This window comes from Monopterus albus, unplaced genomic scaffold (genome assembly GCF_001952655.1).
Source record: "Monopterus albus unplaced genomic scaffold, M_albus_1.0 scaffold3.1, whole genome shotgun sequence".
In the NCBI taxonomy this organism is placed as follows: Eukaryota; Metazoa; Chordata; class Actinopteri; order Synbranchiformes; family Synbranchidae; genus Monopterus; species Monopterus albus.
The window spans coordinates 10,486,929-10,503,542 of record NW_018127883.1 but is presented as its reverse complement, the minus strand read 5'-3'; the positions used below and the strand labels follow the sequence as shown (position 1 = coordinate 10,503,542).

At 39.8% G+C, this 16,614-nt stretch overlaps 1 protein-coding gene across 5 annotated transcripts in view; it reads left to right on the top strand.

Annotated features, from left to right (window-relative positions):
- Positions 1 to 16,614, top strand: part of dpp6a (dipeptidyl-peptidase 6a) — a 163,665-nt gene that overhangs the window by 102,789 nt on the left and 44,262 nt on the right. For all 5 annotated transcript variants that reach the window (XM_020602865.1, XM_020602845.1, XM_020602875.1 and 2 more), the window contains one exon: positions 6,853 to 6,967. In XM_020602865.1, coding sequence (XP_020458521.1) covers positions 6,853 to 6,967 — 115 coding nt within the window. The remainder of the gene's footprint in view (positions 1 to 6,852; positions 6,968 to 16,614) is intronic.

Here is a 16,614-nt window from a genome sequence, read left to right as displayed (position 1 = left end):
CATTATACATGAAGCAGTAGTTGTGTCTCATCACTTGTTTAGCTATATTATAATTCATGTTCACCAAGCAGAAGAGCAAGGGAAAGATGGCATATAAAATCCCTAATTACCCTAATTATGAGAGAAAATAATAACGAGTAAATGTGATTAATTACAGCTAAAGATTGTGCACTTGCATGGAAATGGGCTTTTTGTCTATGGCTGCATCAGGAGTCATACGTAAAGTACACTACATACTGTATATTACCAGTGAGTAGATTGATGATAATCTGCAATTTTCATTAGATTTAAATCATGTCAATGGGTGTGTTGCGCATCATAGGACACATTTCTACAGGTTTCCACCTTGTTACAGCAGCTGTGTCCTATACACACTGACTCATCCGCTGGTATGCTGTGTTGTTTTAGAGATGTGATTGAGTGCAAACTCTGCAAAAAGGGGTCTGCTGGTGGTGGCGCCCTCCTAGCATCTCTCTAATGGACTAGAAGAGATTCACTCGCAATCAAACAAACCAGGTGGAAGAAACTTCAGAACAATACACATACACACACACACACACACACACACTGGCCATTTGGAAATGAGCTCTCCTGTCGTGAGTAAAAAGAACAAGACAGCTTGTTTAGGCACAGCCTTATCACTGCACCTTGTTGTATGTCAGCAACAAGCTTGTTCAGATGGGGTTGGATGCAATCACAGTGCAATCTATGAAGCACAGAGCTGGAAGAGGTGCCTGATTTTGGAATCTTTTTCTCAAAAATTAAACGTCTGAACAAGAAAATCCATCTGTACTTAAAGCCACTTAAACAATAGGGGAGGATTTGGATTTGAGATCAATCTGCTCATGTTCTTGTAGAAATGAAGTTCATTTGAGGAGGATAAAATAGGCAGAGTTTCCAAATCCCTCTACTGGAGGATTAGAATCACATTTCGGCACTATCAAAATGGGCTGAAGTGAATCCTTTACTCTCCAGCTCTGTATGTTGAAGTAGCTGAGGACTAATTAAAACTACCTGCCCCAAATGACAACCTTACCAGACTTTCACACAGTTTCACTTTAATTAATTGGAGTTCACATTTAGTCATTTTCAAATTCAAAGTCCTGGTGAATCAAAGTATTTTATTTATTTCTGCAGGTGTTTTTTTAATAAAATTTAGTTGAAATTGTTGCATTTTTGGTTGTATATGCACAGTTGCTTAGAGAATGGAAAAACAGTGTGTCTGCTTCTGTTTCATGCCAGAATGATCACATTAGAAAGCCATATGATTTTGCACATGGCATATTCAGTGCACATTTGCAGGATGTGTCTGCTCTGTGTAAACTTAACTACTGTGCCAACTAGTTTTTCAGTCATTATTCAATTATGCTCTTGTAAAAAAGTCTTTTCTGAACTTAAAGCTAGATTATTGTACCCAAATAACTATAACTTTTTTTCTTGTGCCATGCATGTTTGTCAGAGTGTCAGTGTTCGGCCACTGAACCTCTGACCGTTTGTTTGGGTCACTCTCTGAATTAATTAATAGAATATTTTATTAAATACTGTCTGTGTTGTGGTTCGTGCCCTGCTTCCTGTTTTGTGCTTTTATTTTTGGTTAGACTTCCGGTCCTATGTCGACTTACCTGCCCCAGCTATACCCCAGTTCACAATCACCGTTCATGTTTTCCTCCTGCTACTCGTTATCCTCTGGTCTCCTGTCTATATATCCTCCTTCCTTCCCTCAGTCTGGTTGCTGGTTCATTTTGTCTCCGCACCTTGTTGCCCCATCCTCTTTTTGCTATCGCTGTTCACCACACCCTGCTTGTTCATGTACTCTTGTAAGTTTGATGCTGTCTTCTGTTTGTGACCCTGGCCTGTTAGCAGCTCTTTTGTTAGTTTCTCCAGTCTTGCTTTAGTTTCTTACCCTGCTCCCTGATCTACTGTTTAGTTTAGCATTTTGGAATTCTTTGTTTCTCCCTGTCAGGATGAGCCTATGTATTTTTCCCCTTTAGTCTTGTTCTCTATTATTTAATGAAGCCCTACTTGAACCTTCCCTTGTCTCGTGTGTCTACACATTGGGTCCTACCTAGCCCCTAACCATAACAGTCTGAGTCATTACATTCTGCTGCTGTAGTCTGTTTGACTTTGGCAGAACATTGTGCACTGTAGTCTGTTGTTAGTATTAAAATGCACGCCTAATGGCAATGCAAAGTAACACCATTAACTTTCTGTATTGCACACTTACATAATTATGCATGAACGTGCAGAAAATATGCAGACACATGCAGCAGCACACCAGCTTCTTAGGGAACTGATACTCAGCAATATCTTTAATGTGTTCACTGAGAATCAGAATTAATGACCTGCTACATGCCATCTCTATTGCTGGAGCCTCAAAACATTATCATTTTCTCCTCTGGGAGAATACATTCAGCCTGCACACATACAAGTCATTTTGGTTTGAGCTATTAAAGCAGTAAAGGAATATGGGCCAAACCTTCATCTCCAGTGTAGTATCCCCAGAAGGTTAGCATGAATGGAGCATTTACTCACACTGTGAAATCTTTCAGATGGCTTGTACCTCGTCTTTGTTTTGTCATTGTCCATACTTTTTTCTGTCGCACTTTATTTTTCTCATGGTTTGGCATCATGTCTATTCACAAGTTAGTTTTTATAATGCACAAATTCATACAAAACATATTCAAACTGCTATAAACATTAAATATAGACAAAATGCAAAGAAAATAAAAGCTAAAATAACTAGGAAGCATTTTGGGTTTATTCTTAAAGGAATCCAATATTGTATACTCACAAGCAGGCTGCATGGTTGTTCATGATATATTACAGAAAGAGCTCTGGGAGTGTAAATTTGATGGCCACATTTTGTAACTAAAGAAATCTGTTGTGTTGCTAAACTGGAAGCATGTCAGATCAAGAGCAGGATTTTATAGAATAGCTTAGCATGGCTCGAAAACCTTGCTTTGCTGACCTCCTTTGGTTTTGTCCTTCTGCAGTGCTGTTGGAATGTACTCCAGGTTGTGGTCAGTGTGACATCACTGCACAATTTCTGCACATTGCGGGAGCAGCATGCGAACAAAGCAGCAGCTTTTTGGCAGCAGTCAGAGCTAAACATCCTAGTTACATGTGTACCATGGAGGAAGATAAACTTGTGTAAAAATACACTAACCACAACCCAAAGTGAGATTGATGTAAATAGTTGTAAAGTCATCCAAAGAACAAGCACCTTGTGCTGGTTGGCAGTAATCACTTGGCCTGATCGAGACTGTTTCATTCCCAATTACAGAGCTAAGACCATATACAAACACATAAGATCTCCAGAGCACACACACACACTAGTTGGACAGCAAGAGGAATGTGGAAAAGTTAGCTGAATTTGTGTAATGAATTAGGTTAGAACTTTAAGTTGAGCATCACCAGTAACTTGTTGATTTGTGACCTGGTCCCTGATGCTGAAGGTTCTAGACTCCAGACAGACCAACTGCCTCTAAACCCTGCTTCCAAAACTAGGCTGAAATACCACAGGAGAAGTAACTGCAGTCAATATCAGTAAATCTCTTTTGCCCTTTCAAGCGCACTGTAGAAGGATGAATGTTTGCGCTCTGTGTGACTGCTCAAAATGTTTTACAAGCGTTTCTTCTTTAGTGTTATTTTTGTAGTTGTATACTTAGAGAAACATTGGCACAGAACCGTGTTTTACACTCACAGGGCTGACTCTGATGATGCCGGTGCATGTTCTGCAGGTTCAAACGTGACACCCACTGAAAACTAGAAAATGCCAAGATCTTGTTTTTAGTAGGGTTTGGACATGAATCCACTTTTTTCCCTTCCCTGTCATGTTTTGGTCACACTTAAAGCTTTCCTGTCAGTGAATTTTTCTCCCAGTGTGCTATTTATTTACGGTTCCTGGCAGCTATGATATCTGTCTGCTCATTGCTTATTTTATACCTCATCTTACTTCTGCTGTAGTCGCTTGTAGTTATCCCATCATTACTAAAGCACATAAGGTGCAACTAATTGGTCAAATCATTATTATAATTACAGAACACATGAGGCATGATCAGGAAGCTTAGGCAAGGTTTTCACCCTTTGTCTGCACCTTTATCACAGTGAATGAATGATGTTGTTGGTTAAATTATCTGTGTGCTCAGCGCCTGGCTCTGTATGGATCTTCTCAAGAAGAATACTTCGCTGTCTGAGAGGGAGCTTCAGAGGATTTTTATTTATTCTTTTCAATAGTTTCCATTGTTAATATATACAGACATGCTAATCTATATTGACATGTTGTTTGACAGTGACTCTTGTTGTAACAGGTCAACAGGCCTTTTGGCACACTGATTGTAACCATGGAAAGAAAATGAGAGAAGAGTTTTCAGTGGCTGCAGCTTCTGTGTGCTGTGTGCCTGTTGGCTTGTGAGCCATTTGCTGTGATTGGACAATGCACCGAACTATGCTACATCATACCTCTACTACACAGTGAAGTCCGCATGTCAAAGTAGAAAAGTTTTCTCCACAATCAGAAAGCAAATTTTCACCTGAAAATAGTTTTCTCCACAATCAGAAAGCAAATTTAAAGATGCATTTTTCACCTGAAAATGGGTTGTTGGTCTGAGATGCACTGTGTGATTTACTGCTTCACTGAACACCTGTGTTGAGTCTTCTGTAATAGACAATGGAACACAATTGCATGGATGTTTAGCTTCGCTTTTGCTACAAAGACCTGCTTTAGTTCAGGTTAATATCAGTCTGCATTTCTGATTATGAACACACACACACACACACACACACACAAGTAAGATGATACTTTTATGGAGTCATGCCACACTTTAGACGGCATTATCTACAGTGTAGAGCCATAGAACACACAAAATGGTCATTGCTCAGCGCTGCATGAGGATTTCTGGCTTTCCTTTTATTGTGCATTGCACAGACTGAGCACTTTGTCACCTCTATGACACTTTACATCCCATTATTTCATGTTAGTAGTTGCTCCCTACCAAGCAATTTTTCTCTAGTTTTCAGTTCTGTACAGTAAATCCTACTAGATCATATACTGTATCAACCACAGCAATCAGCAGTGGGCTGAGTTCCAGCTGAGGAGTTTAGGCTCTGCAGTAACACTAGAGATTGTTCCAGAGAGATGGCTCGGCACCGAATTAAAGAAAACAAATCATATTTGCCAGCTCATCAACATCATTGTGTTTTCTCTGTGGATTTCTGAAATATATGCAAGATTTTTAATTCCTGACTGAAAACAGCCTAGAACCAGTAGCAGCTCCTATAATGTTTACCTTCCCCAGCCTGCACTCTAAGCTCAGTGAATACCACTGTCTGAGAGCAAATCATCAGCGCTCATTATCCAACAAACCCAACAGGTTCTCCAAGCCTTTCTTTCTCATCTCCACCAAGTGGCCATCACAATATGGCCATACACCCAGCTGACTGCTTCTTGTTTTAATGAATATGTGTAATGGGTAGTCTGGTAAATAGCCCAGATTGCTCTTTTCTGAAGGCTAATGATGTCTTGGGCTCTCCTCAGTTAAGAGGGGAACGGGGTCACTAAAAGGTTTGCTTCATTGCTTAGTCATTCAGCTTCATTAAAGCCTTAGTATGTATTCATTAACATCCCCGCCACAGGTCTCCCAGAACATGTTCTGCTTTGCTCTTTTATTCTTTATAAACCAATTAATAATGTATTAATCCTCCAGTAAGGGTTTGGGCTGGTTGATCTGTTTACCAGACTAATCAGGGCATAAACCTCGACCTCAGAGGGTATAGCCTCATTTAGCCCCACATTTGGTTAACTGTTTTGATAAACCAAAATGTAAGCCAATGTGACAACTCGCTAATAAAGACCTGGCTGTTTTCCTCAAGCCTTGGAGTCTGAACTATCTAAAGCAGGTAAAGAACCAAAAGCAGGGTGAGTAATGGATTTACACTGTACATTTGAACAGAAACACAATTCTGAAAGCTATTGCATGTCTGCAGGATGTGAAAACAACCACACAAGCTAGTTACCCGCCTACAGTCGCAAAGCACTTTTGTTAAGCAGTAGTAGCTTGAAAACTGCAATATGTAAGTACGTGAAAGTTTGGAGGACATCCAGAGGCATCTGTAGCTGCTGACTTGAATATTTTGTGCTCATTTAATTTTTCATTGAAACCTGCTGCACATCACCATGTGTCAAATGCGTTTCCCCAGCACAATATTTCATTTGAATAAGAAGCCTACAACTGCTTTCCCACATTTTTGCTCATTTTTACATCCTATGATGATCTTTATTCAAGAACCATATTAATTCTATAAAATTCAGTTTCTGCCTATAAATATTAAACCGCAATAGGCTAATTTGTTCCTGGGTTTGCAGCTTACGAAATATAAAGCAATAAATAAACAGATGGATGGATGGATGGATGGATAGCCTCAGGGTCGCTCATAACTCTGACTCGTTTTCCCAACCCAAAAGCTTCTCTATGCAGTATTGTCAAGCTGCAAATCACTGTGGCGTGAGTTCCATTTTTATGTCACATTCATTTGTGGGTGATGGCAGCTGATGTTCAGCTCATTAAGAATTCTCACCCTCCTCCTCCTTCTTCTTCTCCTGCTGCTACTGCCGTGTCTCCTTGAAAGCAGAGTAGCTGTGACTCTGCCTCACGTTCGTCCTTGACTGACTCTCTTCATGAGTTTGCCATTTATACTATGTTTTTTCTCCTTCACTTACTTTCATCTCTTTTTTGTATCTCTTCTCATGTCCCTCGTATTTTTCTTTTAAATCGTTCACCAATTTGCTCCCATGATTGTCTTTTTAATGTTTCTGACCATGTCTTTTCTCCTCCTTTCTGTCACTCCCTGTAGGAGCTGGTGGGCAGTAACCCTCCGCAGAGGAACTGGAAGGGAATAGCGATCGCCCTTCTTGTCATTCTGGTCATCTGCTCGCTGATCGTCACCTCCGTCATCCTGTTGACACCAGGTACGCAGGACAGAGAGGGAAGGGTCACTACGCCATACACCACACATCATGTTGTTTACATGCCTACTGTTATGCATAGACATGGCTGTTAGGTTTCAGTCTGGATGTGTGGTCCATGCACTCATGCAGTATTAGCAGTGTCACCCACTGTAAAATCAAAGTTAACCTCCACATGGGTGCCCTGAGTATGGCCACATTTAGTAAAGGTCAGTAAACCTCACTGAAGTCGGCTGGCACATTATTGCTTTCTTCATGAACGCAAGCCCCGTCTGTCTCCTTCACTTACTCCTTCACCTTGCACACATACATTTCGAACATTTGTTTTAAGGAATCTGATTTTTATTTCAGAATGACCTTCAGGGTTTCTATTTGCACATATACATAGACGTTCAATCAGTAGCCCATCTGTTTATATTTAGCCTCATAAAGCTTCTTGATGTGGTTTTATGTGCTGCCAGATCAGTCAATGCAGCAGCCAAGGTGTGCACACTATCATTCACTTACAATGACAGTAATCACTCTGTCCTTGTTTATCATTTTCTGTTGCAGACAATTGCATGTAATGTTTCCTAGAATTGTAGAGGCACGGTGGGAAAGCAGGGTCGTCAATTATGAAATAAATTCAGTGTTTTTCTACATAATCTTCTGGGATCCAGACAGGTGTTAGCGCAGACGCATCTTTGGTGTAAACCTTTAGTGCAGTGGCAGGTGTTAAAGCAGCAAGGCCTAAAACACCTTGTGACTTGCAGGCTGTGACCTGTTCCTGTCCTGGAGTGTTTGTTATGGACCCAGATGAACTCGAGCTATTTAATGTGCCACTTCCAAACAAGAGCAACCAGTAAGAGTCGGGCACAAAGCAGAGGCTGGACAGGTGGTGTCTTCAGCTTGTACCTCACTTTAATCTGCCCCCCTCCCTGAGTCAACTGTGTTGCTCAAGCGGAACTGCTGTTCTGCTGTAAGTCTTGACACCAGCAGGTTCCTTGAAGCCACTCTGAGGCCTCCAGCAGATGGCCTGATAAAGTAGTGTTTGTAAAATATATATGGCATTGTAGAGATTTTTTTGGATATTAAAAATATGTGCCTCATAAAATCCTGTTTTGGAAGTGTGGATTAATTAGGCACCCCTAGCAAATGAGACAAGCTTAAGGATGTTGCAGCTCTATAAATCATTCATCAAGGACATTGATCTGTTTGTGCAAAGACAGTTTATTTGACTCCTTTTTGGGTTATCTTGGACTGTTAATTAAATCCCTGGATTCTCCAAAATTGAATACATTTTTACACTTGCAGAGTTAAAGGAAAAGTTTAGTCTTAAAAACTCTTATGGTCACATGAATCTGTAAACTGGGATGTTCACAACAGATTCCCTGGAATTTTACAAAAATTGACCAACTTGAAATTGTTCAGTTATTGGATATTTACCATTCATTGTTTCAAATTTCACTCACCCATATTCTGTTGTGTACTTTTGGTCTTTTGTTATAGTTTGGACTAGCTAACTGTTGTTTATGGCAGTATCCATGATTATAGAAGTCCACACTTTGTAGTGTGTCGTACAATGTTAACAGTTTCCCTGTTCCCCACACCTTTGAGGTCAAAGTGTGGCAGGACTGTTACTGATATATATAATGTTTTATATTTTTTTACAGAACCAATAAGCTGACCGTCATTCCTTTAACCACTTCTATCACTTTTCCATTCATTTTTTTACTATGTGGTTGGTGACATGTTGCATCAGCCCCTTTTTTTCAGGTTTACCTGGTACTGTGTCCACATGTCTCTAATGTGAATGCTGTAAAACTACCAGCTGAAATCATAATGCATAATGGATTCTACATAACATTTTCCCTGTCAAGATAAAGTATATGGCTGCTCAACATATTTGTAGCATATATAGTGTAGGTTAATTCTTTGTACTGTTACTCTTGTCATGAATCGGCGCGTGATGCTGCCGAAAAGTGTTTATTGAACTCAATTAAATGGCCAGACGAAACACAAAATACCAAAACCGAAGATAATGCTGGAAAGTCAGAGCTGGGGTCTAGAACAATCTGGCAGCATCCTTGTGGGAGGACGCTGCCTAAATAGAGGTGTAAACAGGTGCAAACAATACAAAGCAGGTGAAACTAATGTGAGTGATGAAGAATGTAAAAAGACCGAAACTAAGGTGAAACAAAAACAGGAAGTAAGGTCAAAAGAAAAGTCCGACAGTAAGCAGCGGAACCGAATCATGACAACTCTTTCTGTATTGATTAATTCTATTATGTTCAGCAGATTCCTATCTGCTTCTATTGCTCGGTAACCCACTCCTCTTGCTGCTGTAACACCTGAATTTCCCCCTCAGGGATTAATAGTCTTTTCTTATATTTTCTCATCTTAAAAAGTACATGAGACAATCCCATCACCTGTAGTTTGCCCTAATCAGGTATTCAGATTGCAAATAAACCACTAAAAAGGTGTGGTATTGCCATTTGTTTAGGTTCCTGTCTGTGTAGAAACTGCTATCTCTGCCTCTTAGAGTTAATTTCTTCTGTATGATTGTGAAAATAGTGAGTGGGACAAGAAGGTGTTGATTCTCCAGCACTGAACTCGCAAGAATGCTCATGTTTTTTTTTGTTTTTTTTTTGTTCATAACTGAAAAATTCTGTATCATTAAACCTGCTGGAGCTGCTGTAAATCAGTCAGAGAATGCCTGGCCAACTATCAGCTGCAAAAGGAAGAAACTATACTGCAGAAACATTTTATCATGGCAGTTAATGATTTAATGATTTTGTCTAAAAAAAAATGTGAAAAAGTTTATGTTCCTGATTCAAGAGGAAAATGATATATTTTGAGAAAATGTTAGATATTGAAACAAGAAAGAATAAAGTCAAGTCATTGTACCAGAGTCAGGAAAAACTAGCCCTAGATTGGACCACAGATTGTATAAAATCATAAAATTTAAAGGGCTAAATTAGACAAAATCATTTGTCATAAAGGGAGTGATTTCTGCAGTGCAAATAGGCCCAGGAGTGCAAGGTACATCACAACATTTTGTATCAGTGTTTAAGTGCCTTAGGGAGACTTTTCCTATTAAAACCATGCAGTCATTCAGAACAGTTTGTTTTGCTGTAATTACATTTGAAGGTCAAATAGTTTGGGAACAAAGGCTTCCCTCCCTAAGCAGCAAACTGTAGCAGTGCAGCTCATGTGAGGAGTTCTGAGATCGCATGTTGTTCCCCCTCAGTCAGGAGGGTTTGTTGATGGATGTTCCCCTGCCATACAGGCGAGGCATGTTCTAAGTGCTCCTGACAACCACTTTGTTCACACTCACACACACACACACACACACACACACACACACACACACACACACACACACACACACACACACAGACAGACACAGTTTTAGCATCCGTTGGAACTGATAGCTTCATATTTCTAAGAGGCTGCTTTATTTCCTACAGCTAAGTCAGTTGTTCACTGATGGTATCTGAGTAATTCTTAAAGCTGTCAGGTTTGACTGATTGAGAGACAGGTATGTGAAACTATGGCAGAATCACATGCTATGCTAATTTAATGCATGTGAATGCAAGTATTCATAGAGGTTACTGTGTAAAACAAACATTCAGGTTGCAACTTGCCCAAAGGCAACCAAAAAATTGTTCCTGTTTTGTGTATATAATTATTATTTTTAGCCTTTAAACTTGTAAAATGTAAACATAATGAGTGTCAAAATGGCTTAATCTGTTCATAAAATACTCACCATGTGCATGTTTAACTGTGACCTTTGTCCAGGTTGCTATTGTATGTCATCCAAATTCACTCAAAAAAAAAGTGTGCAGGTCCTACAGCTATGTCGCTATGACCCTACCAAATGAACTGCCTTAATAGTTTAGGATGTGTCAGGTCCTGCCTCTCTTTCTTTTTTCCCTCTCCTGCTCTCCCTTTTTGCGGGATCAACGCCTCAGCTGTGTCGCATTGGGTAATTAGTGACTCGTGGGTCGGTGCGCACACCTGGGGTGTATTCCGATGATTTGTTTTCTTCCTTATTTAAACCTCTGGCAGACTTTGCCGGAGCATTATGAAGAGTTAACATTACTAATGACATGAGTTTTTGTTACACGTACGTTTACTTTCATGTTGACAGTTACTGTGCGATTGATTGGTCTCGTACCATGGATTATATGGGTTTTGCCACAAGGTATGTGAGTTATGCAACGCTGACAGTTCCTGTGCGTTGCCAATAGACATACGTGGTGTTCTTTTTGTTTGTGGCTGCTGTACGTATCTGACGGTGATCTTCCCAGCCATGGGTACTAGACGTGTAAGATGCTACGCTGACAGTATCTGTGCGTTTTGGCTTGACCTTATTACGCTAATTATGCGGTTAGCAACACAGAAATACGTGCTTTGTCTTCCACGCTGACAGTCCCTGTGCTGTGGATTACATTGTTTACGTTGGTTCTTTTTGTTCACCTGTCCGTTCTCATCCTTCTGCTATCCTAGTTCCTGTCGTTAGTTTGTGTGTTTACCGTCCTGGTCTCCTTAGTCATCACTGCCCTTCCCTTGTATGTATTATGGACCCTGTTTTGTTGTTTTTATTCCATTAAACCACCTTTTTTGTACTGGCACCTGGGTCAGCCATCTTGAGTCCAACCCCAGTTCTCCCTCACCCACCTGGTGAGGGGGACTAAACCATAACAGGATGGACTTTCCCTGAACTCTTCTACCTCACATGGCACACAGTGATCTGAAACTTATTAAGTGCTCAAACCACCATTTTCAGGTTTCTAAACTCAGCTAAACATGTAATAACAGACTTTTTTGGCCATTTGTAAGCAGCAGAAACAAGATGTGAACACCTTATTGACATCACCTCATGAAGCTGATGAAAATGTGGTGAAAATGGCTGCCTGCAGTGGCCCAACACAGCTTCATGTCAGTGATGACAATGTGCCAAAACAGTAAAGCTGTAGGCAAAACAATGAGCTGAAAATTGCTAAAACTCTAGAGCTGAGGGGAAGTGCAGAGCTGGATAACAGTCTTCCTCAAGTTCATCATCATGAGCCACTTCTTTTACTTTAGAAGAAACCATTTGGTTCATTGTAATAATACAAATATGCCTACAGCAGCTTTAATCGATAATCACTTTTATTCAGTAATCATTTTGATTGGCCAAGTATGTTACATACACAAAAGGAATTTGTCTCCAATACAGACCAAGCGTATTCATGTTTCTGAAAATGTGATTGTGATTGTTCACAGCATACTGACACAAATACCTAAAAGTCCACCATAGTCTGATACTAGTGTGCTTTTGAATGCACTATTTGATAGAAAAGAAGTTCAACAATAATGGGTTTCTTTTCAAGTGGTCAGGACCTAATTAAAGAATGAATCTGCAAAAGCAAAATACCTGTATTGTTAGGCAGGATTACCTGTTCTTTTGTAGTCAAGACTGCAGACTTGCTGTATTTGAGACCTCCCGACTATGTTTAAATGGCCAGGCTCAGTGTCCAGTTGAAACTCCCTCTGCCATTGTATAGTGCTGAAAAAAAGGAGCTGACCCTGCTGAGGCTGACTGGTCCCTTTTCTTAGACTGAGTTTCTGTGAGAGGGAGATAAAGACGTGCAAAAAATATATTTACCTTGTAAATTAAAATGTATGTATAACTTCATCTTTCCACTGACTGCTTCTGTGTTCAATCCATAAATATGGCAGTCAAAACAGATTATGAATCCAGTACTTAACCTCTGATTGGAGCCTGTAACTTCTGTGCAGTACTGTTTCCTTGCAGCTACGTTCTTCTAGCTGTGATAATGACAATCAAAACTCCAGTGACGCAGCAAGCAGATGCCTTCAAATGTTTGTTCCCATGATGAAATCAGGGAGGAGCTTAGGATCAGTCGGTATCTGTCCATCTGTTATGCCACACACACCGTGTGGAGAATGATGCAAGTCATTGTGTTTTCTGGATTTGTTCAAAAAGCTTTCTTTGTTCATGATGGTGTCAGATATATTTTTTTCAGGCAACGCGGAGCTGATAGTGACTTGCCCTGGCTGAATGTGAGATTAGCTGTAGACCACAAAGCAAGGTGTCATACTGTTTCATCACCATGACACAGCAGATGATCTATACCTACAGCTGTCTTGTCTTAGAAGGAAAAAGGTGCACAGACATGATGTGACATGGTAGTGTTTGTTAAAAAGCAGCTATTTTTCAGTCCAAACATCAGCCAGCGTTGGATCTTAGATCCGAAACGAGATGTTACACTCCTGACTGTATCTACACTCAGATTATAGCTAGTGCTGGAATGATCAGTGGAGTCATCCTAACGTGGTGGTCAGGAGATTATGGAGTAATGATATGCGACTGCACTTATTTCCTTTCTGATCCAATACCAAGTAAATTCCAGGCTGGTATTGCAGATACCAATGCTCTGTTGCCGAGAGACTCCAGACCAAAAGTTTTCCTTATTCTGAGTGACCCATGCATTTACACGGCAGTAGTTCACACATGTCTGTGACAGGCAGAAGGAGAAGTAGTTCCTATCAACCAAGTATTATTTTTGTCCTGGATAGTGTAGTTACTATTTACTGTGTCCCCTGTTGAAGATAAAATATACATTTACTCTAAATTAGCCTACTTATTTTAGATATTGATTTGTAAACATGGTAATTGATCCTACAACAGGAAAGGCTTGGATTAGAATTATCGATATTACAGGATCGATTCGCACATCACTACTAATGAGGTGTTGCAAGATGAACCTTAGGAGCTACAAACTAATTACTGCTGTAGGGAATAAGGGAAAATTCTGTTCTATAAAATTTTTTATCTGCTATTATGCCTCCATGCTGGCGATAGACACGGCTGGGTTGTTCTTGGGTTGTTCGTCTGTCTGGCCCATCAGGAACGCCTTGAGGGGATTTCTTCAAATCTGGCACAAAGGTTCGCTTGAACTCAAGAATGAACTGACCGTCTGTCCCATTCCTGTGAATGTGACTGGTTGGCAGAAGCATACAACCTCAAAGTGGTAATTCTTGTTGAGAAATACCATATAGTTTTACCTCTTGCACAATCATTTTATTTGGCTGTTTACATCAGTCTGCCTTTTTGCCTTTTGATATTGCCTTGTGTAATGTTTGTATTTTATCATAATGCCTTTTATGTAGTAAAACAGATCAAATTGTTGTAATATGATCTTGTATAACCAGCCTCTAATAAGATATTTCAAGTAGACTGTAGACAAGCAAACGCGCTGGGAACCACTGATAGAAACCACTGATATTATACTACTGTAATATTCTGTTAAATCTATAGAATCGTTTATACCTGAAGCTGAAGTTTTCAAAGTTGTGTGGATCATAGCACTTGTTTTCCATGATTGTCATGTCATGAATATTTCAGGATCTCTTGAGGCATTTGGTTATCATTGAAGCACAAAGTGTGAATATTAATCATTGGTATTTTTCTAAAGTCAGTTGCTGAGATCTCACATTGATCTTAAAGCTGACACTGAACAGTTTTTTTTTTTCCAGCTGTGTCTAAAATGCACTGGTGTTAACACGAAAAGAAAATGCCATTTTGTTGTCTGCCTCAAATGAACCGCCCCTTCTCCCATCCACCTGCTCCATACTGTAAGGATGATTTCTCTGACAGCTGTGTCACTTGGATCAAAGCATGTGTCAGATTAAAATTAGTGGTTGTGGTCACAGTTTTGCTGAGGAAACATTTGCAGCTCTTCTCTGAGGTGCTTAAGCAGTTGGAGAACCTCTCCCTGAACAACATGGGTTTGTTTGTCCCAGTGTGTCCATTAACATCATGTTATTGATCTTGAACTCCACTTTGGTCAGTCATTGTTGCTTAATGTCTCAGGACAGAGTGGTTTGCAGATCTGTATGTGATATGGCATGCTGGGAAATGTTTCTGTGAAGCTGGTGCAAGAACACACTGATGTTACATTTGTAGCCCATTACATCTTCATAACATCATGTTTTAGCCACCCTTACAGTGTGGTATCTCATGGGATCACATGTATCTAATGACTTTGATCATCCCCTGACATTTTGGTTTTCAGTGAAATGTCTCGACATCTGTCCGAGTGTCTGACTCGTGCTGACTTCAGGAAATTATGGCTGCTCAGAGCCTGTGGGGCAACACAGTCAGGTCTGGGGTTTTGTTACAAAAAAACAAACAAAAACATGTGCTTCCCTGATGTTTTTTAATTGTGTCTCAGATGAACAAGCTAATCCAGGACTGACAGCTGACAGACATTAGAGCAAATTCATGGTCATCGGTTTCTGTATGGAGATTGCTGAAAATACTATTCATACAGAAAATGACCGGCCGTTTATGGAAAAAATAGCCCACTGTTACCAAAGTCACTGATATTAGCTCACAAGCTTTTACATAAATTGTGTAAAATGTTTTTAAACAGGCCACATTTTCAGTAACATTAGTGATACAGGCAGTGATATAACAAGTTGACCATGCATACTTTCATAAAGGACACAGGATTTCTCAAAAGTAGCGCGATGTTGTCATGAATATGAACCTATATTGCCATATAACTTTTTAATAATGTTCAGTTGTGATGTTAACTACATACAGTTGTATTTTACAGTCAGCTAAAACATGCACAACATGGTCTTTTCATTGTTCCATCCGAGAGTTTCTCTGCCACTGAACAGGCACAGTGGGTCATTCTGCATTATGGATCTTCTAACTTACCTAAAAGCATTTTCATTATTCTGAGTTTCAATAGACATTTTTAGTGTCACAGCTTGCTCAAGCGCAGGCTTGTTAATCTTGCAAAGAGGTTTCTCTTTTTTTGTAGTGAAAATAGTGACATTTTATTAATTTTCCTGTGAAAAAAAAATTTTTCACTAATTCCCTTGTTCTTTTTCTTGAACCCTATTATAGTATGGATTTCAGTCCACTGTTTATCATTTTTTTTCTGGTTCATTTTTTTATATTTCTTTATATATTTTTAATATAATTCTGCTTCCTTTGCAAATCTAGTTAATACAGTGGTGAAAATATCACTCAAATATTGGGCATGTACCTCCTGTGTGAGACTGAAACCCTCAAAACATGAAAGAAGTTACTGTTGAACCCAAATGTAACTTGAGAGTGACTGGAAACTGTATTCTGCCTTTTGCTTTTTATCTTCCAACCACACGTACAGAGGTGAAATGAGTCATATTATGGAGCAAGAGATGATGTGATGGGCACTGATGGATGAAATTAAGCTGAAATGAATTGCAGGAGGCATCTGCTGTATATATGCACATCCGGTCTGATGATCCGAAGCCGCACTAGTCTTAATCAAAGGCCTGCGGGAGTTAAAACAGTGCTCTGCTTTGTTATATCACTCGTATTCCTTTCACCACCACCTTACATCAAGTGACTGAGATGTCAGGAGCGTGACATGACTCATAGCAAGACTTATGATTTTAATCTGAAGTTTGAAATTTGTCTGCAACATGAAATCGCTTGAAGGGTTGTTAGGTGTAAGGACGGCATAAGCCTGGATGGTGGCCCCCTGCTTTATGGCATATACTTTTATTTGTGTTTGATTCGTTTATGTAAATGTATATGCATTTCTGCTCCAACTACCCAGCAATTCAAAAATTAGTGAAGTTTCTACAGATAAAACAAC